The 25,882-nt window shown below is 41.2% G+C and overlaps 1 protein-coding gene and 1 non-coding gene across 4 annotated transcripts in view; both read left to right on the forward strand.

The window, feature by feature from the left end:
• The window catches only part of METAP1D (methionyl aminopeptidase type 1D, mitochondrial), a 78,589-nt gene that overhangs the window by 2,015 nt on the left and 50,692 nt on the right, over positions 1-25,882 (forward strand). For 2 of the 3 annotated variants that reach the window (XM_059928096.1, XM_059928097.1), the window contains exon 2: positions 20,440-20,646. The exons of the other annotated variant lie outside the window; for it this stretch is intronic. In XM_059928096.1, the coding sequence (XP_059784079.1) occupies positions 20,440-20,646 (207 nt within the window). The remainder of the gene's footprint in view (positions 1-20,439; positions 20,647-25,882) is intronic. 3 annotated transcript variants of the gene reach the window in all.
• On the forward strand, positions 14,677-14,748 carry TRNAV-UAC (transfer RNA valine (anticodon UAC)). Its single transcript has one exon. It is a non-coding gene; the product is annotated as a tRNA-Val (tRNA).

The raw sequence follows: 25,882 nt of genomic DNA on the forward strand, positions 1-25,882 counted from the left end.
GAAGAGTTTTTTTTTTAATTTAATTATTTTTGGCTGCATTGGGTCTTCGCTGCTGCACGCGGGCTTTCTCTAGTTGTGGTGAGCGGAGGCTACTCTTCGTTGTGGTGCGCAGGCTTCTCATTGCAGTGGCTTCTCTTGTTGTGGAGCACGGGCTCTAGGCGTGCGGGCTTCAGTAGTTGTGGCACGCAGGCTCAGTAGTTGTGGCTCGCAGGCTCTAGAGCACAGGCTCTGTAGTTGTGGTGCACGGGTTTAGTTGCTCCACGGCATGTGGGATCTTTCTGGACCAGGGATCGAACCCGTGTCCCCTGCATTGGCAGGCAGATTCTTAACCACTGTGCCACCAGGGAAGTCCCAGAAGAGATTTTTTAACCTCTTAAGAAGGGCATAAGGTTTCTCTCATGACTCTCCAGCTCATTGTAGCTTTAATCACAGTACACCCTCTATATAGTAGTTACCTACTTCCTCTCCATCCCCACTCCTAACTAGATTGTTAATTCTTGTTGAGCAGGAACCTTGTCTTATCTATGTGTCTATCTTAATAAGCACAGTACCTGGCTCAAGAGCTTACTGAACTGAGAGGCTGTTAAGACTTGTTCTCTTCTGAGGAATTCCCTGGCGGTCCAGTGGTTAGGACTGGGCACTTTCACTGCCGAGGGCATGGGTTCAGTCCCTGGTCAGGGAATTAAGATCCCGCTTAATATCCCGCAAGCCTTGCAGCTTGGCCAAATTTGTTCTCTTCTATCATGGGCTAAGGGATGGGTGGAAACTATAAGTAGTGGCATTGGAAAGGGGAAAGGATGGATTAGTCTCTTGGAAGGTAGAGAGAAGGTAACAAGAGCCTTTTAGGGATGAGGGTACTCCTGGTATTAGCACTGACACTAAATCCCTGATCACGGTGCAAAATCCCTATCCTGGGGCCCCAGGAGCTCTCTCCTTGCTTAATCTCTCACTCCCGGTTCCCACTTTATTAGAATCTTTGCTCCAGCTCTCGATGCTGACACATAAGATCCTTTACCCAGTGAGTATGGGAAGGAATGGTGAAGGCAAAGAAGGGGGCATATTTTCTCTTTTACACTCTTGTTCCTTTTATGAGCCAGTCTCTCCTGGCTTGCCTCCTGTTTCTCTGATTTTCCCAGACTTCCACTAGGCTCTTCTTCTACTTCTAGGTTTATAAATATTAGTGTTCCCCAGGATTCTGTTCTAAGCCCTCATCCCTCTTTCCTCTCATTGTTGTCAGCAATCAAATTTACCTACCTCAATGACTGTCAAATCTATACAGTTTTTAAAAATCAACAGAGTATCCTGTGGAACTGAGCACCAGGTCTGAATGCCAGCTGTCTGTTAGGTATCTTTTCCTAGATGTCTCACAGGCCCTTTAAGCTCAACAAGTCCAATATGGAAATGAATATTTTCCTGCACATCTGTTTCTCTGCATATATACTCTGTCTCCATTAATAGCATCGCCATCCAGGCAGTACCTAAGTGTAAATATTTAAAGGCTTTTGGTCCCCACCACTGCCTTCAGTGTCTATGTCCAGTGAGTCAGTAAATCCCATTTCTTGGATGCCTCCAGTTTTCTGCATGGTCTGGGTACAATTCTTTACCATCCCTTGTAACTGGTCTCCACCTCAGTCCATCTTCTTCCCCACAACCAGCTGTCTTTCTAAAATTCAGATCGGATTATGATGCTTCCCTACTAAAAAAACCTCTGGGGACTCTTCATTGCTGGGATAGTCTGAATCCCTTAGCATCGAAGCATAGCACCATCTCAGTCTGGCCTCAGTTTACCTTTTCAGCCTCAGGTCCTGCCAGTTTCCTAACCTCATATCTCTGCTAAGGTTTGCCATTGTGTACCTCCTTAATTGCTTTGCCTGCAATGTCTTTTTTCACCCAGCAAACCATTCATCCTTCAAGGCCACTCTTAAATGCCATCTCTCCTTTGAAGCTGTATTTGCCTCTGCCCAGGCTAAACTAACCCAGTCTGCTTAGATAGCACTCAGGCCATGCCTTTATCACAACACTTATTACCCTCTATCAGAGTATGCACACTTATCTGAAAAGTATTTGTTTACACCTCTATCTCCCTTGCTAGAATGGGAGCTTCTTAGAGACAAGAATCTTATCTTCTTCATCTCTGTCTTCCCAAAACCTGGCATACAATGTGTGCACATAGTAAGTACTCAGTTTCATAACCAAATGAAAGACCTTTCGGACTGCAACCTCCTGTAGAAACATTTGTTCACAAAAGTTATATGGTAGGCCTAAAGAATAATTTATCTCAAAATGTCAGTTTTTGTCATATGACCGGCCTAGTTAGTGACTTTATTCCCTGCCCCCCCCCCTTTTATAGTCCATCTCCCTCCAAGATTAATTTAAGGCAGTGTTACTTCTGTATACCTTTTTGGGCAACTGTGAGAATTCCAGGTAATTTGAGTTGTGAGTCAGACTTACTGGAGATAATTAGAAAAAAGAGGTTGGGAGGGGGAAGGGAAGAAATCTAAAAGAGAAGTGCTTAAGGCTTAAGCAGTGTAGTCATGGGAGAGATGAAGGAAGCTGATGGAAGTAAACCCTTGGACCTAATCACTATCCTGCTGTCCTTCCACAATCCATGTGGAGGGAACTGATGCCAGTGAGAGGAGAGGGGGCAGATTGTGGGCAAGTCCAGCAGAAAGTCTAAGAAAGGCACAGTTGGTGGGTGTGTGAAATAGTTTGGCCTTTCCAGAGGGCTGTGTGGCAATGTGTATCAAGGTGTAAGGTATACATACTTTTTACCTAACAATTCTGCTTTTAGGAATTTATCCTGAGAGAACAGTAGGATGAGTGTACAAAGATGGATAAATAAGAATGTAACTTTATAATCATGGTAATTGGGAAATATTCACCATAATCTGAAATGTCCATTGGTAAGAGAATGACTAAATAAATTATAGTTTATCCATGCAGTGGCGTGCTGTGCAGCCATTAGAAAGATGATGTAGATATACTGTAGACTTAAAAAGTCATGGACATGCATGGAGGAGAAAAGGCTGGTATAGAACAGTAAATCCCACTTACATAAAGTTTGTATCTTTGTTTCCTTATATGCATATATGCCCAAAGAAATATCTAGCATGATGCTCACCCAAGTGTTCATGGCTGTTGTTTCCAGATGGTGAGATTGTACTGATTTTTACTTTCTTTACAATTGATGTGTTTGAATTTTATACATTGAGAAGATAGCATTTTTATTTTCCAAACCTTTTTTTTTTTAACTGTATAAAAGAAAAAACCACCCAAGCAAATACAAAAGATATCAAATGTTTGAATGGGACCAGACCCAAGGGAAAAATTTCTTTCACTGTGCATATTCTCTGCAACAAAGCAAAATGTCTGTGTAATTTATAATATAGGAAAGGAACACCTTTAAGATTTCCATGATCAAGGAATGGTAACTGGAAATTACTTATATATACTCATTACTATAATTTAAGATGCATATAATGCTACTAATATTTTATTATTCTTGTCTTTTTTTAACAAATGTACAAATTTTTACAAGTGCTTTTGTTCATTTGTGACTCTAAGGCCATAGATTCTTCCACTAAGAATTTTCTTATGACAGTGGTTTTTCAAAAATTTAACCCCAGGTAGGGGAGGGGCTATTTTACATCATAAATTAGGTACTTTAAACTTTTGTCAACTGACCTGAGATCCTTACTGTTTTGTATAGCTTCAGTAGGAAAATGTATCCTCAGTTTCATCAAACCAACTTAGAAATCAGCTTTTGGGATGCAGGCCATGGGTGATTTGGAAAATATCAATACTATTAATAAGGAGCTTCCTGTGACTTAAACTCTTTTCATGTTGATAGCTGAGAATGGAGACGGATTTTTGCTATATGATTTTTTTTAACAAGTACCTTAATACAAATAAACTCTGTTATGATATGGCTTGTTACTACATAAATTAAAGCATACTTAACAATCAAATCATGGCCCTGAATTCCCTAAAGTCAGACTTGTCCCTCAAGCTATGTGTGCTCTTATGTTTTCCCTCTGCTTGAAATAGCTTTCTATAACACATTATAGAAACACATTCAATGGGAGACATTCATTGTTTCCCATTGAAATTATGAACTTTAATACACAGTACAGGGCATGTAGACCCTCAATGATAAATGCTGTACAGTCATTAACCAAAAAAAAAAAAATGTTGACCTCTATTTGTTGACATGGAATGATATTCACAACATATATTATTTGGAAAATGCAAGTTACAGAACAATTTAATACAATCTCATTTTGTGAAATCAAATACTGATATATCCATATGTGTCAAAGTGTAGCACATACAGAGAGAGAGAGAAAGAGAGAGAGAGAGAGAAAGAGAGAGAAAGATAGAATGGCATTCACCTACATAAATATTCACAGTTTTTATGAAATGTTCACTTTCCCCAAGCATTGGGGATCTTTGAAAATGCAGAGTGGATGATATGTATCTTTGGGAATTTGGCAAGATGGGAGGAGAATAAGATATATGCAAAGCTTCATTTGAACATTATCTTGTTTTTCAGTTAAAACAGTTTTTTCTTGTAGAGATTGGATTTTCTTTTTTAGCTTTTGAATGTGCAGAATTTCAAACATACAGAAAAGTGGAGCGAGCAGGACATACCCATCACCTAGTTACAATAGCCATCAATTTATGGCAGCTCTTGTTTCATCTTTACCCCCAGCCACTTCCCCTCCCCAAGCTGGATTATTTTGAAGCACATCTCAGATATATAATTTCATCTGTAGATTTTTGATTATGTATCTCCAAAAGCCAGGAGCCTTTAAAATTTTCTTCATATATTACACTTATCAGTTCTAGAATTTATATTTGGTTCTTTTCTTATAGTTTCCGTTTCTGTGTTGAGGTTTCCCAGTTGTTTACTCACGTCCATCTTTTCCTTTAAGTACTTGTACATGCATATTTATAACAGCTGTTTTAAAGTCCTTATCTGTTAATCTGTCATCTGGGTGATCTCAGGGTCTTTTTCTGTTTTATTGACTTTTTTTCTTGACTGTGGATCACATTTTTCTGTTCTTCATATACGTAATTGTATATTCTTCCCAAGTGGGTAATACCTTGTGGAGATTCTGCTGTTCTGCCAGGCATGGTTTTCTTCTTTGGTAGGGTGGATCTGTTTGTTTTGCTCTTAGTCCTAGAGTGTGGCTCTTACTCTAGTGCAGAGTTCAGCAAACTTTTTCTATAAAGGGCCAGATAGTAAATATCTTAAACTTCTGTGGGCCCTATCGTCTCTACTGCAGCTACTCAAGTCTGCTAATATAGTACAAAGGCAGCATAGACAGTATATAAACAAATGAGCATAGCTATATTCCAATAAAATTTTATTTATAAGAAAAGACAGTGAGCCGGATTTGTCTCACTGGCCTTGATCTGCCCACCCTTGCTCTGCATTTGCATGGTTCTTATTCCACTGAGGGCCCGGTTGATCTTTCTGGTCCCAGCTGAATGCCTGTGGGGCTCAGTGAGGTCCGTCTACTCGGGTTGGGCTAAGACTTCAACTTCTCCCAGCCCTGCAACCTCTGGAATCTCTATTCAGCTCTCAGCCTTGCACCAGCCGCTGTCCGGTAGGGCTTGTGCCTCTCTGTTTCCCAGAACCCTCAGTACCGCACAAATTCCAGCTGCTTCAGCAGCCAGCCCTCTGCTCTCTGCCTCCCTAAGTAAACAGTGAGGGGCTGTGCTTGGCTTGGACTCCGTCTCCCAAGGCCACATTTGGGACGGTTTCACCAGGCAGAACACTGGAGCCGATCTGGGCTCACCTTGTGTACTTATTTACCCTCAAGGTTCACTGTCCTACATCGTTCAGCAGCCAATGCCAAAAAATAGCTCCTTCACGTTTTGTCTAGTTGTCTAGTCATTTAAGGCAGGAAGGAATTCTAGTACCAGTTATGGCAACATGGCTAGAAGAGGATGTCAGTTTTGTTTTTTTTTTTTTTATTCAGTAAGTTTATTTTCCCAGTTTTTTTTTCTTGAAATTTATTTGTTGAAGCAACTGACTCGGCAGTCTGCCCTAATGGAGCTTTCCACATTCTGGATTTTGCTGATTGTATTTCCAGTGGAGTCATTTAAAATGTTCCTCTATTAACTGGCAGTTAGATCCAAGGCCTGACTTGATTTAGGTTACACTTTTTGTTGTTGTTGTTGTTTTGGGCAAGAATACTTCCTAGAGTGTTGCTTTTTGTGATGTTAGTGGCCACTGGTGATCATTACTTGGCTCCATTAGCTCATTAAGAGTTTGCAAAATGGTAATATTTTAATTCAGTCATTCCTTCTGCGTTTATTAGCTAGAAGATATCTATAGAAAGAAACTTCCTCATCAAGTATTTGACTACCCTGATAGACCTCATCCTGAAAAGTTAAATGTTTGCTTTGTTCTCTGTATTTACCAGTTTTTAAAATAACAGGTTCATCATCCAAAAGTGACCAATGAGTTGTGTTTAGAACTGTGTGGATTTATGTTTAATTGGGTATCTACTTCCTTCATTTTCTGAAAGTATATGAAAGGATCACGCAGTGTGGAAATGTAATCCTAAAGCAAGATTGCAAGATTATAGAAAGAAGAGCAAAAGCAATTGACAGAAATAGCATTTTAAAAAATGAATTTAGGGAATTCTTACTATAACAATGTTAAAGTGGGAGATTATAGAGTAAGAAAGGATTGAACATCCTCCAGTGTTTGTTGCAAGTTGAGTTCCACAGTGTTAGTCCTTCACATTGCAGCAAGAGGTTCAGTTTTGTATCTAGTGAAATGTCAGATCTTGTGCTTAGAATAATATGCTTCTTAATATCTAGAGAGTGATTATATATCAGAAAAAGCAACTGGTAAAGATCTGATTTTGGATCCTGTCTCTACAACTTATTATCACATGAATTTAAAAAGTAACGTAATTTTCCACTCAACTTTTCTGTGAACCTAAAGCTGCTCTAAAAACTATGTCTATTAAAAAAAAAACTTAACCTTTCTGAATTTCACTTTCTTCACCTGTTTTCAAAAAAAGAAAGGGTATAAAATTATCTAAGTCAAATGAAAATTAACAAATTAAGTGGGAGAACCTGTGAAAGTATCTAGCACAAGAAATGTCCCTTTCCTTTTAGCAGATGTTCTCCATTGGTTGAAGCAATTACAAGGAAGCCCAGATTCAGGGAAGGGGATATAGAGTCCCTCTTGATGGGATACGTGTCAATGAATCGAGACAATCTAAGGCTGTTTCTTGAATACAGTGGGAAGGAAGAAGATGAACTCCTCAAATACATGCAAAATTTTGTCTATATGGGCACTTTCCTGAAGGAAAATATGCGTGACTTTCATTAATTTCTCGAAGTAAGATGATTTGAAAAAAAAATAGCATCTCCCTTAGAATATCAATATTCTTTGATACCCCTCCCATTGAGAAGTGGGGTCTCACTTAGTTGCTCCACAGCACGTGGGATCTTCCGGACCAGGGCTCGAACCTGTGTCCCTTCCCCTTGAGTCTAGACTGTCTTGTGACTACTTCAACCAAAAGAGAATTGGGGAGGTGATGTTGTGTGACTTTCAAGGCTGTCATAAAAGGAGATGCAGCTTCTGCTTTGTTCACTAGAACAGTCATGCTGGGAGCTTCAGCTGCTTTGTAAGAAACCCAACTACCCTGGGGCTGCTGTGTTGTGAGGAAGCCAAGCCACTTGAAGAGGTTCTTTGAAAGTTATCCAGTCAGGAGACCTAATCTTTGAGTCATCCCATTGCAGGCACCAGACATGTGAATGAGCCTCCAGATGGTTCCAGCCCTCAGCCCTAGAGTCATCCCCAGCCAAGTCTTCTTCTTTACTCAGGGCCTCAGATATCATGCAGCCTCAGACATTCATTTCCAAATTCCTGACCCAAATAATCCATGAGCATAATAAAATTATTAGTTCTGTTAAAACACTGTTAACTTTTGGATAACTCATTGCACAGCAGTATTAACTAGAACACTATATAATATCTAAGAGCCAGCAGCAATTAATTTTCAGTGGAAAACCTAAAGAACAACTTATAGGTAGTACATGCAGGCAGGCAGTCCCAAAATGTCTCCCACAAAACTTGGAGTCACCACACACAACAAGTATGGCTTTTCACCAGATATTTATTTATTTATTAAAAAAAATTTTTTTAGACTTCCCTGGTGGTGCAGTGGTTAAGAATCTGCCTGCCAATGCAAGGGACACAGGTTTGAGCCCTGGTCCAGGAAGATCCCACATGCCGCAGAGCAACTAAGCCCGTGAGCCACAACTACTGAGCCTGTGGTTTAGAGCCCGCAGGTCACAACTACTGAGCCTGCGTGCCACAACTACTGAGCCCATGCGTCTAGAGCCCATGCTTCGCAACAAGAGAAGCCACTGCAATGAGAAGCCCACGCACCACAACAAAGAGTAGTCCCCGCTGACCGCAACTAGAGAAAGCCCGTGTGCAGCAACGAAGACCCAACACAGCCAAAAATAAATAAATAAATAAATTTATTAAAAAAGAAATTTTTTTTTGGCTGCCCACACTGCTTTTGGGATCTTAGTTCCCTGACCAGGGATTGAACCTGCACCTCAGCAATGACAGCACGGAGTCCTAACCACTGGACCGCCAGGGAATTCCCTATCACCAGATATTTATAATTTATTCATAGTCTAGATGAAGTTTATCAATCTGGAGTCATTTTTACCATAAGTGATATTACTCAGTATCATGGCTGACTTTCCACATTTGCCAGGTTTCCAAGGAGAACAGAGCTAGAAAGTTAACCCAAGGTCAAATGTGTCAATAGAGAACTATCCATTGAGAAAAGCAAAGTAAGAATATTAATATTTGACAGAATAGAATTTAAGGCAAAAAGCATCAAAGAGGACAAAGAGGTTCATGGACCTTTTCTCTTTCTACCCTCACTATCCCCTTAATGATCTCATTAGTAGTCATATGACTCTAATAACCCATTAAGCTGTTGCCTCCCATGTTTATGCCCTCAGCCAAGACCTTTCTTGTAAATTCCAGACTCATACATCCATCTGCTTACTTAACATTTCCAAATGTCAAAATCAACATGTTCAAAACTCCAAAACTGGACTTCTAATCTCTTCCCTAAAATTTGCTGCACTCCAAAGACTTCCCTACCTTAGTTGTTGGTAATTTTATCCTGTCAGTTTCTCAGACCATAAGCCTTCAAATCACCCCCAATTCCTTTCTTTCTCTCATGTATCCAATCTGTCAAGAAATCCCATTGAAATCTACCTTTTAAAAAATATTTATTTATTTATTTATTTATTTATTTATTTTTGGCTGTGTTGGGTCTTCGTTGCTGTGTGCGGGCTTTCTCTAGTTGCGGTAAGCGGGGGCTACTCTTCGTTGCAGTGCGTGGGCTTTTCACTGTCGTGGCTTCTCTTGTTGCGGAGCAGGGGCTCTAGGCGCACAGGCTTCAGTAGTTGTGGCACGTGGGCTCAGTAGTTGTGGCTCGCGGGCTCTAGAGTGCAGGCTTAGTAGTTGTGGCGCATGGGCTTAGTTGCTCTGCGGCATGTGGGATCTTCCCGGGCCAGGGCTCCAACCCGTGTCCCTTGCATTGGCAGGCAGATTCTTAACCACTGCGCCACCAGGGAAGCCCCAAATCTACCTTTAAGATATACCCAGAATGCATTTTTGACACCCCACTGTCACCACCTGAGTTGAGTCACTATCATATCTTACCTGGATTACTGCAGTAACCACTTACTGGTCTCCCTGCTTCTACCCTTGCCCTCCTATACTGGATTCTCAACACAGCAGCCAGACTGAACTTTTAAAACTGTTGTCAGATCATGTCATTCTTTCGCTAAAAACCTATTTCACTCAGAGTAAAAGCCAAAATCCTCATAATGTCCTGTAAGGCCCTACTCATAGCACTTAACACTTTCTAACACACTGTATGACTTACTTATTTGTCATGTTGTCTGTTGCCTACCTCCCCACATATATAGACTGTAAGTTTGGCAAAGAGAAGAATTTTTGTTTGTTTTTTTCCCTGATGTATCCCAAGTACCTAGAACAATGCCTGGCACATAATAAGCACTCAATAAAGATTTTTTTTTTGAATGAATGAAAAGTAGCTAGTTAATAGTGATACAATAAAGTTATTAATAATGAATCTTTATGAGTCAAATAACATGTTAAAATACATAAAGCAAGAGCTGTTAAAAATAAAAGGAAAAATGGATAAAACCACAATTGTAATAGGAAACTAGCATGCCTCTAATTTGTCAATTTAAGTAGACATAATAAGGTTATTGGATTTCAGAATGTTATAATTAGTAAATTTGATTTAATATTAAAGTTGATACCTTGGATTAGGATTTTTTTTACAAATATACACGAAATAGGATAAAAGATGGTTAAGTTTTGCCACTGAAAACCTCAGTAAGTTCTAGAAAGAAAAATTGTATAAACTACATCCTCTGATCACAAAGCAATAATGCACAAATTAATGGGGAAAGAGGAGATTTGACCCAAGTATTGTGGAAACACAAAAGGAAACTAGAGAGCGGGGGATGTGCCATTTACACTGTACTGGCCTTGGAATACACAGTTCTCGTCCTCCATGAGTTCACAGTCCTTGGTGGAATCAAACATGTAAATCAATTTTGCAACAGAATAAGAAGGATGCACAGACAGAGGTAAGCATATGATGCAATGGGATCATCCAATAGAGACCGAGGCGCCTTCACCTTCACAGAGGAGAAGACTAGGCTGAGTCCTCCAGTGCAAGGAGGGCCTGGTCAGATGAAGGAGTCTAGAAACAGAGAGGCCTCTTGTCCAAAGGCAGAGAGAGGGGTGAGAGCCTGTGCAGCCTTCTGGGAGCTCTGCTGGTTTAATATGGCAAGCAAGTAGGTGAGAGCTAGGGAGTAGCCAGTTGGAGATGCTACTTTTGGCAGTAAAATGTATAGGATTTGGGGACTACCTGAATGGGACAACTGAGGCAAGTGTGTGAAAAGGGGTAAAGATACCAGATTCCTGCTCCCTTAGGGATGGAGGAAATGATAGATGTGCATGTAGATAGTTTTTCAGCTGGGAGAGGAGACAGAAAATTGAAGAAGCTCCTCATCCCCCAATTACTTCTGTTTCTTTCTGTACATTTTTGCAGAGATTAGAGATGAAATGAGGTAAGGGGTTGGGAAATAGGTGGAAAAAATGATAAAGGATAATAGAAGGATTGCCCAGCAGTGTTGAGATCCAAGTGAAATTAGAGACTGTGTATCTGTAGTGACCCCATTCATTGCCACTGTGTGATTTTCTCCAAATGGGCATCATCCTGTGTGTATAAAAGAGTGAAGGTAGATAGTTGGATTGATTGGAATTTTCCAGATGGATGCACTGGAAGGACCAGGGAGTAAGAGAAAAGGGGAGTGGGGGGTTAGCAAGAGGGGGGTTGAATTAATGCATTCTAGAGTCTAGCCTAGGCTGGAAGTTTCCCAAGGTCATGGACCTTGTCTATTTTGTTTGTTTCTGGGCTCATTATTATTACAATGAATAATCTAGAGCGTAGAAGTAAAAAGGGAAGAGACTGATAGTTTTGGGGGCGGGGGAAGAGTTGTCCTAAGATGAGAATTTCCAGCAAGAGCAAAGAACAGGTATAATGGGAATGAGAAGTGAGGAACTGGAAGATTTGGGGGTAGTAGTCTGGAGTTTTACCACGGAGGTGACTTCTGAACTGGGTTAGATGGTTTTTAGTTTAATTGGAGAAAGAAGCCTAATACCTATAACAATGCAAAACAGTATGATAGTGCTCTGGGAAAAAGAGGAAGGAAAGATAATTTGGGGCTGGAGTGATCACTTCACAGAATTGGGCCTTGAAGGATGAGTAAGGTGGTCAGCAAAGAGGCGGAGGGATGAGGGAGGGGCATTTCTAAGGGGGTAAGGCAGGGCAGCAGTGGGGAAACCATGTGAATACAGGAAAAGTCAAGACCTGTTCAGAGGGTTCTGGAATGGAGGGTTTGGCTGGAGCTGAGAGTTTGCGTAGCAGAGTTATGAAGAGGAAGATTAATAATACAGGTTAGGGCCAGGTGGTGAGAACGTTGAAGGTCGGCTTAGGGTTTATCTTATAGGCAGCAGAGACTGATGAAGGTTTTTGACAAATAAGTGAAATAACCTGCAGCTGCTGGTGCCCTGGATGTATTGAAGAGGGAAAGCTATCGTGTCATTTGGGAAATATTGGTGGAAACAAAGTGATGGGGGCCTGAATTAGTGCCTTGTCTGCAGGATGGAAAGGGAGAGATGGATGCAAGAGAAATGATACAGAGAAGGAGGAATCAGGACCTGGTGGTTAGAAAGGGGACCTGAGGAAGGAGAGGAGCTGTCAGAGCAGAAGAGAGGGAGTAGGCAGAAACAGAGAACCTAGTCAGGAAAAGAGGCTCAGGAGGAAATTTCGGGATGACTCAGTAAGGGTCAGTGAAATTGGCCACTTGGAAGTCATAGAGATTTAGACCAAAATTTTAGCAGTGGAAAGAGAGATGAAAAGTGATGGTGGTGGCTGCAGAGAAGTGTGGAGGTTCTTGGTTCTCTTTTTAAGTAACAACTTCATCAAGATATAATTCACAGACCATGCAATTCACCTATTTAAAGTTTACAATTCAGTGGTATTTAGTGTATTCACAGAGTTGTGCAACCATCACCACCATCAATTTTATATTTTCATCACCCCTGAAAGAAACCTCTTACCCATTAGCAGTCACTCCCCAATCCCCCTATCCTCACCAGCCCTAGGTAACCACTAATCTGCTTTCTGGCTCTATAGATTTCCTATTCTGGATATTTCAAATACGTGGAATCACATAATGTGTGGTCTTCTATGACTGGCGTCTTTCACTTAGCACTGTGTTTTCAAGGTTTATTCATGTTGAAGCATGTATCAGTACTTCATCCCTTTTTTAATTGCCAAATAATATTCTACTGAATGGGATATCACATTTTGTTTATCCATTCACCAATTGTTGGACATTTGGGTTATATCCACTTTTTGACTCTTACAAATAATGCTGCTGTGGACATTTGTGTACAAGTTTTGTGTGGACATACATTTTGTTTTTGACATAGAGGTCCTGGTTATGTTTAGATGCAGAGGGAAGGAAGGCAACTGGTAAGGAACAAGGGCCACGGGAAATTTGGAGAGCAGGGGGCTTCCTGGAGAGAGAGCAGACCTGAAAGAGGTGAAAAGGAATAGAAGGAGGAGAAGGGGGAAAAGTCCCCTTAGAAGTGGTGAGAGTATCTCTACTTCTACAACAGGAGTGAAGGACGAGTGGGAATTTCTTTTTCTATGAATGAAAATACTTTGAAAATATATTTTCTGATTATAAAAGTAATACAAGGAAGGCTATATAAACAGAGGCTAAGAGTGTGGGTTGTCATATCAGGCTCCTTAGGTTCGAATCTTGATGCTGCTGCTTACTAGTTGTGGAACCTTGGGCATGTTAACCTATCCAGGCTTCAGTTTCTTCATTTTTAACATGGAGTTGAGACAAGTACTTACCTTACTAGGCTATTATGAAGATTAAAGAAATAATACCTGTGCAGCTGTATTAGTTACCTACTGCTGTGTAACAAATTACCCCAAACGACAAACACTTACTATGTCACAGTTTCTGAGGGGCAGGAATCTGGGTGTAGCTCAGCTGGGGGCCTATGGCTTAGGAACTCTCACGATGTTGTAGTTGAGCTATTGGTGGGAGCTATAGTCATCCCAGCACTTGACCGGGGCTGGAGGACGCGCTGCCAAGCTCACTCACGTGGTTCTTGGCCGGCCTCAGTTCCTTGTGAAGGCCACTTTCTTGCCACCTGTGTCTCTCCATCGGACTGCTCACAACATGGCAGCCTGCTTCTTCCAGACTGGCGATCCAAGGAGGGTACCAGAGTGCGCACTGTGGCAGAAGCCACAGTCTTTTATAACCTAATTTCAGAAGTGACATCCCATCCCCCTGCTCACACAGACCAGCACAGTGTGGCAGACCAGGGTGTGGATGCCAGGAGGCTGGGTCATTGGCGACCATCTTGGCTACCACACAGTTCTTAATAATAAGCCCTTAATAACTACAGTTGGCCCTTGAACCACATGGATTTGACCTGCATGGGTCCACTTATACATGGATTTTTTTTTGATAGTAAATACTACAGTGCTACATGGTCCACAGATACTGAAGGCTGACTGTTTATTTGCATATGTTCTCCTTCGAGGAGGGTCAGCACCCTTAACCCCCAGGTTGTTCAGTGGTCAACTGTATTCATAGTGGAAGTATTAAGACATTATAAAAGTGGGGCTTCCCTGGTGGCTCAGTGGTTAAGAAGATCCGGGAAGCTCCCACATGCCGCGGAGCCACTAAGTCCGTGAGCCACAACTACTGAGCCTGTGCTCTAGATCCCACCAGCCACAACTACTGAAGCCCACGTGCCACAACTACTGAAGCCCACACACCTAGAGCCCGTGCTTCGCAACAAGAGAAGCCACTGCAGTGAGAAGCCCACAGACTGTAACAAAGAGTAGCCCTCACTTGCCACAACTAGAGAAAGCCCGCGTGCAGCAACAAAGACCCAACACAGCCAAAAATAAAAACAAATAAATAAATTTATTTTTTTAAAAAAGATATTATAAAAATGTATAAAGAAGAGGGAATTCCCTGGCGGTCCAGTGGTTAGGACGCGGTGTTTACACTGCCGTGGCCCGGGTTCAATCCCTGGTCGGGGAACTAAGATCCCCCAAGCTGAGTGGTGCCGCCAAAACAAAAACAAAAACAAAAAGTAGTATAAAGAAGAAAGTAAAAGTCACTCACAGTCCACCATTTAGGTAGAATTGGCATTTCTAAAATGACTTTTTCCCTAAGGAGGGCTACTAGTAATAGGACCATGATTTCTAAAAATTCCACATCCACAAGAGAAAGCTTATTAATTACTGAAATATTAACTTAGGAAAATTAACATTTGAGATCCTTTTATCTCTCACATTTGGAGTCTGCACATCACACTTGTTCATCCTTCTATTCAGCATTGTGATAATTCTGAATTTGGGACATCACATACCCTGTCTTTGTCATCAGTAAGATTGTGACTTTCCTATAAGATCAAATAGAAATAGGTCACGGATGAAAAGAACACCCTCACCGGACCCCCTGCCAACTGGCTGGTCCAGCTGAACACCAGCCCCTCTAAGAACTGATGTTACAAAAACAGCTCCCCTCTGTCGTCTTCTGTCATTTCTCCCCTACTTTATGCTCCGTGAATAGCAGCTGTTCAGGGTATTGCCGAGTGAGCACAGGGGTGCTGCAATCAGAAATGTGAGTGAGCGACACAGCAGGAGGAGGCTGGGGCCGAGGGTGGTGTGTTCTGGTGATACAGTGAGTAAGTGGGAGACACGACAAACCGCCAGACAGCAGTACGATGGCCCACTGGGGAGCGTGTGAAAGGTTATCAATTACCTCGATTAAAAAAAGCCCCCAGAAGTCTCTTTCACCAGTAGAGAAAAATCACAGCTGCTGAGGAGAGTCTTGTCAAGTCTCTTAGGTGGATTGGTGCTTTGTGCTAGCTTCTTCTATAAAAGTCAGATTAATTTTCTAATACTGTTTTCTACTTTAATGTTATTGCTTTAATCATTAGACTATCACCAATTCCTTCAGGCAATAGGAAGCGATTGAAGATTTAATGAGATTCATATTGCTTGTCCTTAAATGTTGATGACTTCCTTCATGCATATTAATCATTCCTGACCTTGATCTTAAATTCCTTCCCAGCACAGATTCTCATCAAGCATACCTACTAGATCCCTCAGCGTTCACCAGGCACCTGGTTTGTTTCCAAACGTACATTAACTCTAATGTTCAGTGTACATCAGATTTTTCAGTACCCTTGTCTGATTTGTCTTCTAGTTCTTACTATGATTATAAATCTGGAAAAATTAGGGGGAGAAAAATCAGCAACCCTGAAGAGGGGATTTAGCCTAGTTTAAAAGACTGTTCTGTTCAGCAGACCTTGAACATGCCTTAATTGGTTGTCTAGGTCAGTATGTCCAACTGGCAACTCTCAGACCCCATCCGGGCCACAGAGTGTTTCTGGGTGGCTGAAGTGTGTGCGCTCCGGCTGGCGAGCAGCAGGACTCGGCCTTTGTCCCCCTGCTTTGGCGGCCCCAGCCTTTAGTTCAGGCCTACCCCCTCCTGCCACAGGGGCCTGGGAAACCCCGGCTGACCACCTGGTCTCCTCACGCCCAGCATCCCTGCGTCTGCATCCCCACCCTTGCCCCAATTATCTCCTCAGCCACCTTGGCAGATTTTCTAACCAACAGTCCTTGCCCGAACCAGGACCCAGGGAAGGAGTCGTTGGAGTGTGTGAGAGGAGAGGGGAGAGGGCTGAGGAGTCGGGGGGAAGATGAAAGTGAGAGCGAAGGGGTATGGGGGAAAGAGGGAGAAAGGATCACATCAGTTGAAGAGAAAATAAATATGTAAGACCTTGAGGGTGAGGGAGTCTGTATACAAGGAGACAGAAGGAGTAGGAAGAACTAGGTAAAGAGGTGAAAGAGCTTGCGTAAGGTGATGCTGAGATGAGGAACAAAAGAGGTAAATTTGCGTGTGAAAGAGGCCACCTGTGAGAGAATGGGAAGAGAAAATGGAGAGAGCAAAACAGCTCTGCTCCACAGAACCTGACCAGGCACATCACTGGGAAACACGGTCTGACAAAGCATTTTTTTCGGATTTGTGAATATATTTATAACAAAAAAATATTGTTATAAAAAAGTTAAACCACAAACAGACCCTTAGGAGATTACATTACATTAAGGTTATTTTAGGATGTCCCAAATGCTTGCTGGCGTGTTGATTGTTTTAAATGTGGCTCATCCCAACCAAGAAGTTGGACAGTATCGATTTTGATGATGTTAAGTGCTTAGCATTTTTAAAAAACAAATAAATGGAGTGCTTTTTACATACAAATGGAAGTTTTTCAGCTTCTTAAGTAATCTTCTGTTGATATCATTTAACTGAATAAGTAGGAAGATATCCATTTTGTGAAGTAGGTTTCTCATATTTAATGATCAAAATCTTTCTCTTTTAAAGATAACTTTTAAAAAATAGTCAGAAATTTTCATACCTTTTAACTCAATTATTTAATTCCACTTCAAGAAGTCTATATTCAGAAAATAACTAGAGATGCTGGCAAAGATTTCGTTTTAAGGATGTCTATTACAGTATTACTCATATTAGCGAAGAACTGGAAACTCCCTAAATGTCTAATAAAATAGAGGAATGATTAAATTATGATACATCCGTAAGATGAGAGAGACTATTATATAGTCGCTAAACTACTTCTTCTAATTCATCTCCACACTACACTCAGGTGGCCTTTTAAATAGCACATTGGATCATTTCACTTCCTCTTAAACCTTTCCTTGGCTTCCCATTGCACTCACCATGAAAATCCTGACCTCCAAGGCTTTGTCTTATCACCCCAACTCTGCAGTCCCTCCATTCCTGTCTACTGGCCTGCTTTTCAGGTGCTCTCATTCCCTAAGCCCTTTCCTCCCCAGGACCTTTGCACATGAACTTCTCTTCCCCAGCTGTTGTCTGGCTAAGTCCTGCTTGTTCTTGAGGTCTTAGCTTCATCAAAAGGATTTCCTGACCCTCTTTACCACCCCTGTACTCCACCCCCCAGTATACTCACTCATTGTGGCCTAGGCTTCTCCTTCATAACACATATCACATTTTAAAATCATGTTCATTGTGTGGTGGTTCTTTTACTGCCCAGGTCCCCTCTGAACTTTGTCATTTTGTTCTCCTTTCTGAGAGAGATCCTCAAGTTTATTCTTTGCCCCTTCAATTGAAGTTTTCCTTTCTGTTGTTGTATTTTTAATCTCCCAGAGTCTGTTTTGTTCCCTGAAAGTTTTGTTTAAAAATAGTATTCTGTTCTTGTTTCATGGTTGCAACATGGTTTCTTGAGTATATTATTAATATACTCACCATGGTTTCTTGAGTACATTATTAATAGTTTTCTAGAAATTTTCTTCTCTATATATTGTTTCCTCTGAGGTTTTTTTTTTTTTTTTTTTGGTGTTTATATTTTATATAAGAGACTTTCTCAGACATCTGGAAATCCATGGTTGCTTGCTTCTGTATAAGAATGGGGGATTTAAAAATCTGAGTGGGCTCATGAAAGACAAGGAAAGACTGAGAAACTGTCAGAGACTGTAGAAGACTAAAAAGACTTAACAACTTAATTACATTGTGGAATACTGGATTGGAGGCTGGCCCAGAAAAAAGGACATTAGTAGAAAAAATGGTGAAATTCAAATAAGATCCATACTTCAGTTCATATTAATCTACTAATACTAATTTCCTGTTTTGGATGGTAAAACTCTGGTTATGTACAATGTTAACGTTAGGGTAAGCTGATTGAAGGATGTGTAGGAACTTTTTGTACCTCTGTTTCCCTTTGTACTATTTTCAAAATAAAAACAAGACAAACTGAGTGGAAGCTCCGAGCAAGGGGTGGGGACAAGCTGCTGTGGGTTAGCTCGGCCGTGGGGTGACCTGATGGGCCCATTGAATGAGAAAGTGAGAGAGATGATAAGCAGGGAGGAACAGGTTCAAAGCAGCATGGCATAAAGATCGCCCTGGCTTCAGGGAGGAGAATGATTTGGAGGAGGACTCTAGAAACTGAGAGAACAGTAGGGAAGCATTTGTAACCATGTGGGGCAAAAGATGACAGTGGCTTGGACTAGGGTCGTGGGCGTGGAGAGAAGTGAATGGTTTTAGGAGCTGTTGGTGAGGTAGACTCACAGAATGGTTGTTGCTTGGATTTGGGGATGGGGATGATGGAAAAGGATAAGTGGTGGGTGACCCCCTGATTCCCAGGTTCTGGTTTAGGCAGTTGAGTGGATTATGGTACCATTCATAGCGAACACTGGAGGGAGGACAAGGTTTGGAAGAGAATATGATCAATTTACCATGGAGAGTGTTAAGTGTGAAGTGCCCAGAGAGAGCCAAATGGAGATTTCCAGTAAGCGGAGGAGATGAACAGGTCGGGAGAGTTTGGGGATGGGATCTGGGCTAGAGATGCAGATTTGGAAGTCATGACCATGTGGTGGCTATGTGACGGAACATATGTAAGCTCCCTAGGGGACGGTAGTAGCTTGAGAAGAAGAGGAGTAAGGACAGAACCCTAAGAAAAACTGATATATAAGGAGTGATCACGGAAGGGAAGCCTACGAAAGAGGCTGAGGAGTAGCTAGAGAAGTAGGAAGGCTTTATGGTTACTTACCTTTTAGTTAATACTTTAAAGTATCATCAGATTCTGAGGTAAGTTTCCAGATTCAGTATGGTTGACTTCTCTCCTCAGCACCAACCCTGCCTTTCCAAATACCTTCCAGATACCCTCACATAGAGTCCTGCTGCTACTTGACATTCAGTAAATCCAAACTAAGTCTTCCCCAGACCAGAACCAACTTATCCTCTATTCTTTCCCCTTTCTGTTAATGACACCACTGTCATCAGAGTCATCTTTGACTCCTTTCCGCTAATCTGTATGTGTTTAATCAATTATCAGGTTATGTAAATTATACCTCTGCAGTCTCTGGTGTCCATCCCCTTTCTTACATTCCCTAAATTACCACAGAGGTTTAATCCCTCATTACTTTTCATCTGTCCTCTTGTAATAGCCTCTTAACTGTGCAATGTCCTGATTCTCCATTGCAACCCATTCTACCCTTTTAACTTCCCTAAAGAGTAATTTTTTAAAAATTTTATTGAAGTATAGTTGACTTACAATGTTGTGTTAATTTCTGCTGTATAGCAAAGTGACTCAGTTTTGTATATATATATATTCTTTTTCATATATATATTCTTTTTCATATAAGAGCAATTCCTGATATTGGCATTAACCTACTTAAAAACTTTAATAATTTGCTTAATTAAATCTAAACTGAGCTCTTTAAACCTTTCAGAATATAGTCTTATTTTACTCTTCCAAATAAGCATACTCAGTACTTTAGCAAAAACAAGACCACTCGACACTTCATATACTCCGGCCTTTCATAACTCTACACTTTTGTTCATGCTTTACCCTCAGCCTATTATGCTGTTCCTTTGCCCTTCATTTTTGTCAAAAGCCTCTCTGTATATCAAGGGCTACATCAAGCACCACCTTCTCTATAGAGCCTCTCTTGGTCTTCCCTAATAATTGCGATCTTGCCTGCCTGCCTCCCTTCTTCCTCTCTTCCACCAATATTGGAACCCTACCAGTTGGGGAAGTTGCAGGAAACCGAAGTCATTCTGGCTATTTCAAGCAGAAGTGCCTTTAACATGGAAATTGGGTGTCCATAATTGTTGGGAGGTTAAAGAAACAGCCTGTTGGCGGAGCGTGCGGGAACGACTTCCAGAACGGCTCCTCCTTTCCTCCAGAGCCAGCCCACCCGGGGAGTGAAGCTGCCACCACCTCCAACTGCTTCTGGATACTCACGAAGCCAATGTGGGATGCTAGGATGCTGCTCAGAAAACCCTTACATTTCCACATCGTGCTCACCAGCAGAAGAAAGAATAGCAGAAGCAGCAAGAATGAGGCCTCCATCACACTCCCCACTTCAGATCTCCCACGAATGTTTCTAACTGGTAAGGTGAAATTCAGATGTAGAACCTTGATGTTGGGGAGTCTGGGAAACATAGTTCTCAGCTATTGAGTCTCCACAGTACAGAAGACAACTGAGGAGGAGGTTGGAATGCAGGCTGAGACGATCATTTTTTCCACGGACACTTACTGTGAGCCATGGGCTGTTATATTTGTAATAGTTTTCACACTAACCTTGTCACACCAGTGGATTATCAAGTCTGCTAGGATAGGAGTATGAATAATTCCTATACCCCCTCACAGTAAATACACAAGTTTCTATAGAGGGTAAGAACTAAATAACTATTTGCTATATGAGTGAAATGGAGTCATCTTGCCAAGAGTAGCATCATTACTTGGATATAAGGGAAAACCTTTTAATATTAACCCAAGACAAGACAAGGGAGTAATTAAAAGGAAGTCTAAAAAACTCCAGGGGAAATTTCAGTTTGTTTATGTAAAAAACAGAAGTTTAATTGAGATTCTAGCTACAAATTACTTCTTTTTTCTAACACTGAAGAGAAGAGAGCCTGTAGATGGTTCTAATGTCATTGAATAAGAAATGTCCTGTGGGGGAGGTGCAATTGCCATTGATGTTTGAAATGAGAAAACTTAGGGTAGTAGATGGAATTGAGTCCTGTAAACTTGTGTCTGCTTATTAAGAACAGAAATAGATGACTTACTGTGATGATTAAAAGAAAAAGAAAAGAAGTAAAAAAAGTTACTAGAAAATAGATGCCTCTGGAAAATAAGGAGGACTTTCATGTCATGGATAGCCAAGGTGATCAACTTGACTTCGTGGCTATTGACAGATTTATGAGGATGTAAGGACTCTAATAATAAATTGCAGTCAGGGTTTGAAGGGTAACTTATTAAGATACAACAAATAAGATAAATTGTATTAGAAATCTTTTCTTTATCTGAGATAAGAGGCTCACTTAAGAGATACTTCCCTAAGTAGTGCAGAGGTAGGACCATAAAACTAAATGGGGAGTGGTAACTTCAGCTCTGGGTATAACTTACCATGTGACCTTAGGCAGGTCCCTTAGTTGGCAGCCTATGGCTTCAGCTGCCATTCCTTTGCTGATCGATCTCTCTGTCTATTCATTCTCCAAAGCTCACTGTCCTCTAGTTAGACATAGGCTATCCCAGCGGTTCTAACTGTATTGTGCATTTAGAATCACAAGAGTCTTTAATGTCTTCCCACAGTTCTTTAAACTCCTTATTTTAGAACACAAAGCTCTTCATATTTTGACCCTCAGCGTACATCTCTAATCTTGTGATGGGCACTCTTCCCTCAAGCCATAACACCTATAGATTTTACAAAGACTACTCTTTGTGTGAAATGCATACACCACGACTATCTTCATCTGGCACTACATTTATGCTCATTCTTTAAAATTCATCTCAAGTACACTTTGATTGACATGCACCATTTCTTGGTTCCAGCAGCATCCTTAGCGTACCTCTAGTGCTGTACTGTAACCATGGGTTAATCGGTCTATCTTTTTTTCCCTTCTAGGCAATAAATTACTTGAACATGGGGATTCTGAGTAGGAGGTATGGAGAGGGGCCTGGGAATCTGCATGTTCAACAAGCTCCTTGGGGAATTCTGAAGGTTCAGACCTCAGTTGTTTTTTTTTTAACTATATCCTCTGTATATTTTATTTTATTTTTTTAACATCTTTATTGGAGTATAATTGCTTTACAAGGTTGTTAGTTTCTGCTGTATAACAAAATGAATCAGCTATACATATACATATATCCCCATATCCCCTCCCTCTTGCGTCTCTCTCCCACCTTCCCTATCCCACCCCCCTAGGTGGTCACAGAGCACCGAGCTGATCTCCCTGTGCTATGTGGCTGCTTCCCACTAGCTATCTATTTTACATTTGGTAGAGTATATATGTCAATGCTACTCTCTCACTTCATCCCAGCTTACCCTTCCCCCTCCCCATGTCAGACCTCAGTTTTAATTGGTTTCTAAGATCTACTTCAACTCTGAAATGTCAAGGCTTTTCTTCCTTGCATTTTTAAAAATAAATTTATTTATTTATTTTTATTTTTAGCTGCACTGGATCTTCGTTGCTGTGCACGGGCTTTCTCTAGTTGCGTCGAGCGGGGGCTACTGTTCGTAGTGGTGCGCAGGCTTCTTATTGCGGTGGCTTCTCTTGTTGTGGAGCACCGGCTCTAGGCACGTGGGCTTCAGTAGTTGCAGCACGCAGGCTCAGTAGTTGTGGCTCACGGGCTCTAGAGCGCAGGCTCAGTAGTTGTGGCGCACAGGCTTAGTTGCTCCGTGGCATGTGGGATCTTCCCGGACCAGGGCTTGAACCCGTGTCCCCTGCACTGGCAGGCGGATTCTTAACCACTGCGCCACCAGGGAAGCCCTTTCCTTTCATTTTAACTGGCGTTGAGGAGGGGAGAAAAAGCTTTTGGGTAGCTGATTAAAAAAAAAAGACTGCCCATGCAGTCTTCTTTCATGCCCACTGTAAGATTGCTTATTATACTGAATGTAGGATAAGGTAGATAAGTAGAAATAAGATAAATTCCCTGATTTCATTTAAGAGTGTTGGCTTAATCTGTTCAACTTTTTTTTTTTTTAATTTTATTTATTTTATTTATTTATTTATTTTTTTACTGCATTGGGCCTTTGTTGCTGCGTTCAGGCTTTCTCTAGTTGCGGCGAGCGGGGGCTACTCTTTATTGCAGTGCACAGGCTTCTCATTGCGGTGGCTTCTCTTGTTGCGGAGCACAAGCTCTAGGAGTGCGGGCTTCAGTAGTTGTGGCACGCAGGCTCAGTAGTTGTGGCTCGCGGGCTCTAGAGCACAGGCTCAGTAGTTGTGGTGCACGGGCTTAGTTGCACCACAGCATGTGGGATCCTCCCGGACCAGGGCTCGAACCCATGTCTCCTGCTTTGGCAGGCGGATTCTTAACCACTGCACCACCAGGAAAGTCCCTGTTCAACTTTTTATTCATTAATTCTGAGACTGTTTGTTGAGGACTTGTCATGTGTCACTATTCTAGTCGTTTGTTGCACATCAATGAACAAAACAGACAAAAATCCCTACCCTCAAGCAGCTTGCATTGATAGGCAATAAATAAATATGTTAAGTAAATCACAGAGTATTTTAGAAGGTGATAAGCAATGTGGAGAAAATGGAACAGGGAGGGAGGACTTTCTTTTACTTTGTCAGTGCTTAGTAATAAGTTACTAGAGAAAATAATTTACTTAATTTGAGCTGTTTAAATAAGCCATACTTTAAAAGGCAGAATTTAACCTGCACCCAATCAGAAGAGAGCTTGGGGTTTGCAAAATTCAAGTCTGGTTTCCGTTTATAAAATTGACAATAACTGTCTTTCCCATTATGTTATTATATGTCAGTAGGAGAGAAATAATTTAAGGAATTGCTCCCAAGGAGTCCTAGTAAATTATGTGATTTTTTTACCACTATAAAGAAAAAGGAAATAAGGAATTAAGCCACAAAACAGTAAAAAGAAGTTTGTGTTTTATACTAATCTGCAAGGCTGATTTAATTTTATTATTTAAAAAAAAAAGAAATCCACTTCATTGCAAAGCCTCTTTTCTTATCTCTCCACTTCCCCTTTTTAATTTTTGGTTTGGATTTTCATGTTTAGATAAAAAGTATGGGTCCTTTTAGAATTTATAGGGAAGCCTCATCATATGCATGAGAAGCACAGGACTTTAGCTTCACCTGTCTGGGGTGCTCAGGAGTAGGCTAGTTTTGTGGGGAGAATCACGTATCCATCTTTACTTTCAAATAACTTAATCAAAAGATCAAACATGTCACTGTAAACAGTCTCAAAAGTCAAACTAATGTCACCGGCAGAGTCAACTAAAAGAGTGATGAGTATTGTTTTGCACAGCAGTTGAAACTGTTTTCAAAGTCCTTCCACAATGAGGTAGAAAATGACTTTTCTTGCACTCCTTAAAAACTAGAACTGTGTGGTAATTCTGATGACTGTCAGTTCCTGTGGGGTGTTTACACAAAGGTACTTTTAAATGAAGAGTCATTTTTAGAGCAATTAGAGACAAGGCTAGACAGAGAATAGCCGGCTCCGGGGCCTGGCAGGTCGGGGTTAAGGTTTATTGACAGGACAGGGTCAGGCGACTGCTCAGCCACCACTGCCCCTCCTACCTGCCCTCCGGATACATCCAAGACCTCAGCCAGCCGGGGCTCCCTGCTGTAAGCCAAACCCCCCTGCACAATGTGGGAAGGGAAAGAAGAAAGGAGGAAGAACAGGCGAAGTTCTGCAGGAACATTACAGTTCAGTCTTGAAACACAAGTTTGAAAATATTTATGTCTATTTTTCTGGCCCAGATGTTGTGTCACTTTAGGAAGAAGAAACTTTAAAACATACAAAGAATTGTCTGTTCTTTCAACTTTGTAGTTTGCAGTTATTGCATCCTGCAGAAAGAAATTGCCTGGCCAAAGGAGTCTTTTAATTTCATTTTTCAGTTTTGAGTTACAGGTTTCTGGCAAGCTCCCTGACCACTACTGTTACCTGGTGGCGCCTATATTTCATCAAATTTAGACGTGCAGACTACCTGGATCCAGGCCCAGATGAACTGTTGGGACTGATAAACATGATCCCACCCTGCCCCCATGCATGCTCCTGCTTTTCCCTTTAAGGGAATCTAAAACTTTGAGTCCTTGCGTCCCCAAGGGAGTTAAGAAAAAATGTGTTCTGGTATTTGGGTAGTCGAGTTTGCGCTGTGGTTTTCTGTGCTGCATCTCTGCTTGCCCAGAGGCTGGTGCACATCCCAGCCGTGCCCCACTTCTCCAGTGTTGGTGATTAATGCAGGGAAAATTTTTTGTTTTTAATAAAAACAAGCAGAGACATCTGTCAGTCAAGGCAGAATTTGTTTGACATCTTGTGATTGCTGCTTACAGAAAGAATGACAGCAGTTGTTAAACAAATAAGAAAAAAACTGCTGTTTATGGGTAGTTTGCAGATATCCTAAGGATATCCTTGTAACATTACTGCCTTCGCTCGTATAAGTAGAAAATAGTAGAATGAACAGAATCATTAATTTTTGAAATCTGGGTTGTATTAGATTTAAAGTAATAATAAAAATGGAAATATTAAGCAAATGTATTATTTTTAGCTGTGTAATATACTAGGGGCTTTTTCTTTCGTTAGAATATATTTCAAACATTTGTTTTTATGATTGCAGGGGGAGTATTAGCGTTCAATGTAATTAAACTTAATTGCATTTCC

The sequence above is a fragment of the Balaenoptera ricei genome, chromosome 7 (genome assembly GCF_028023285.1).
Source record: "Balaenoptera ricei isolate mBalRic1 chromosome 7, mBalRic1.hap2, whole genome shotgun sequence".
Taxonomy (NCBI): domain Eukaryota; kingdom Metazoa; phylum Chordata; class Mammalia; order Artiodactyla; family Balaenopteridae; genus Balaenoptera; species Balaenoptera ricei.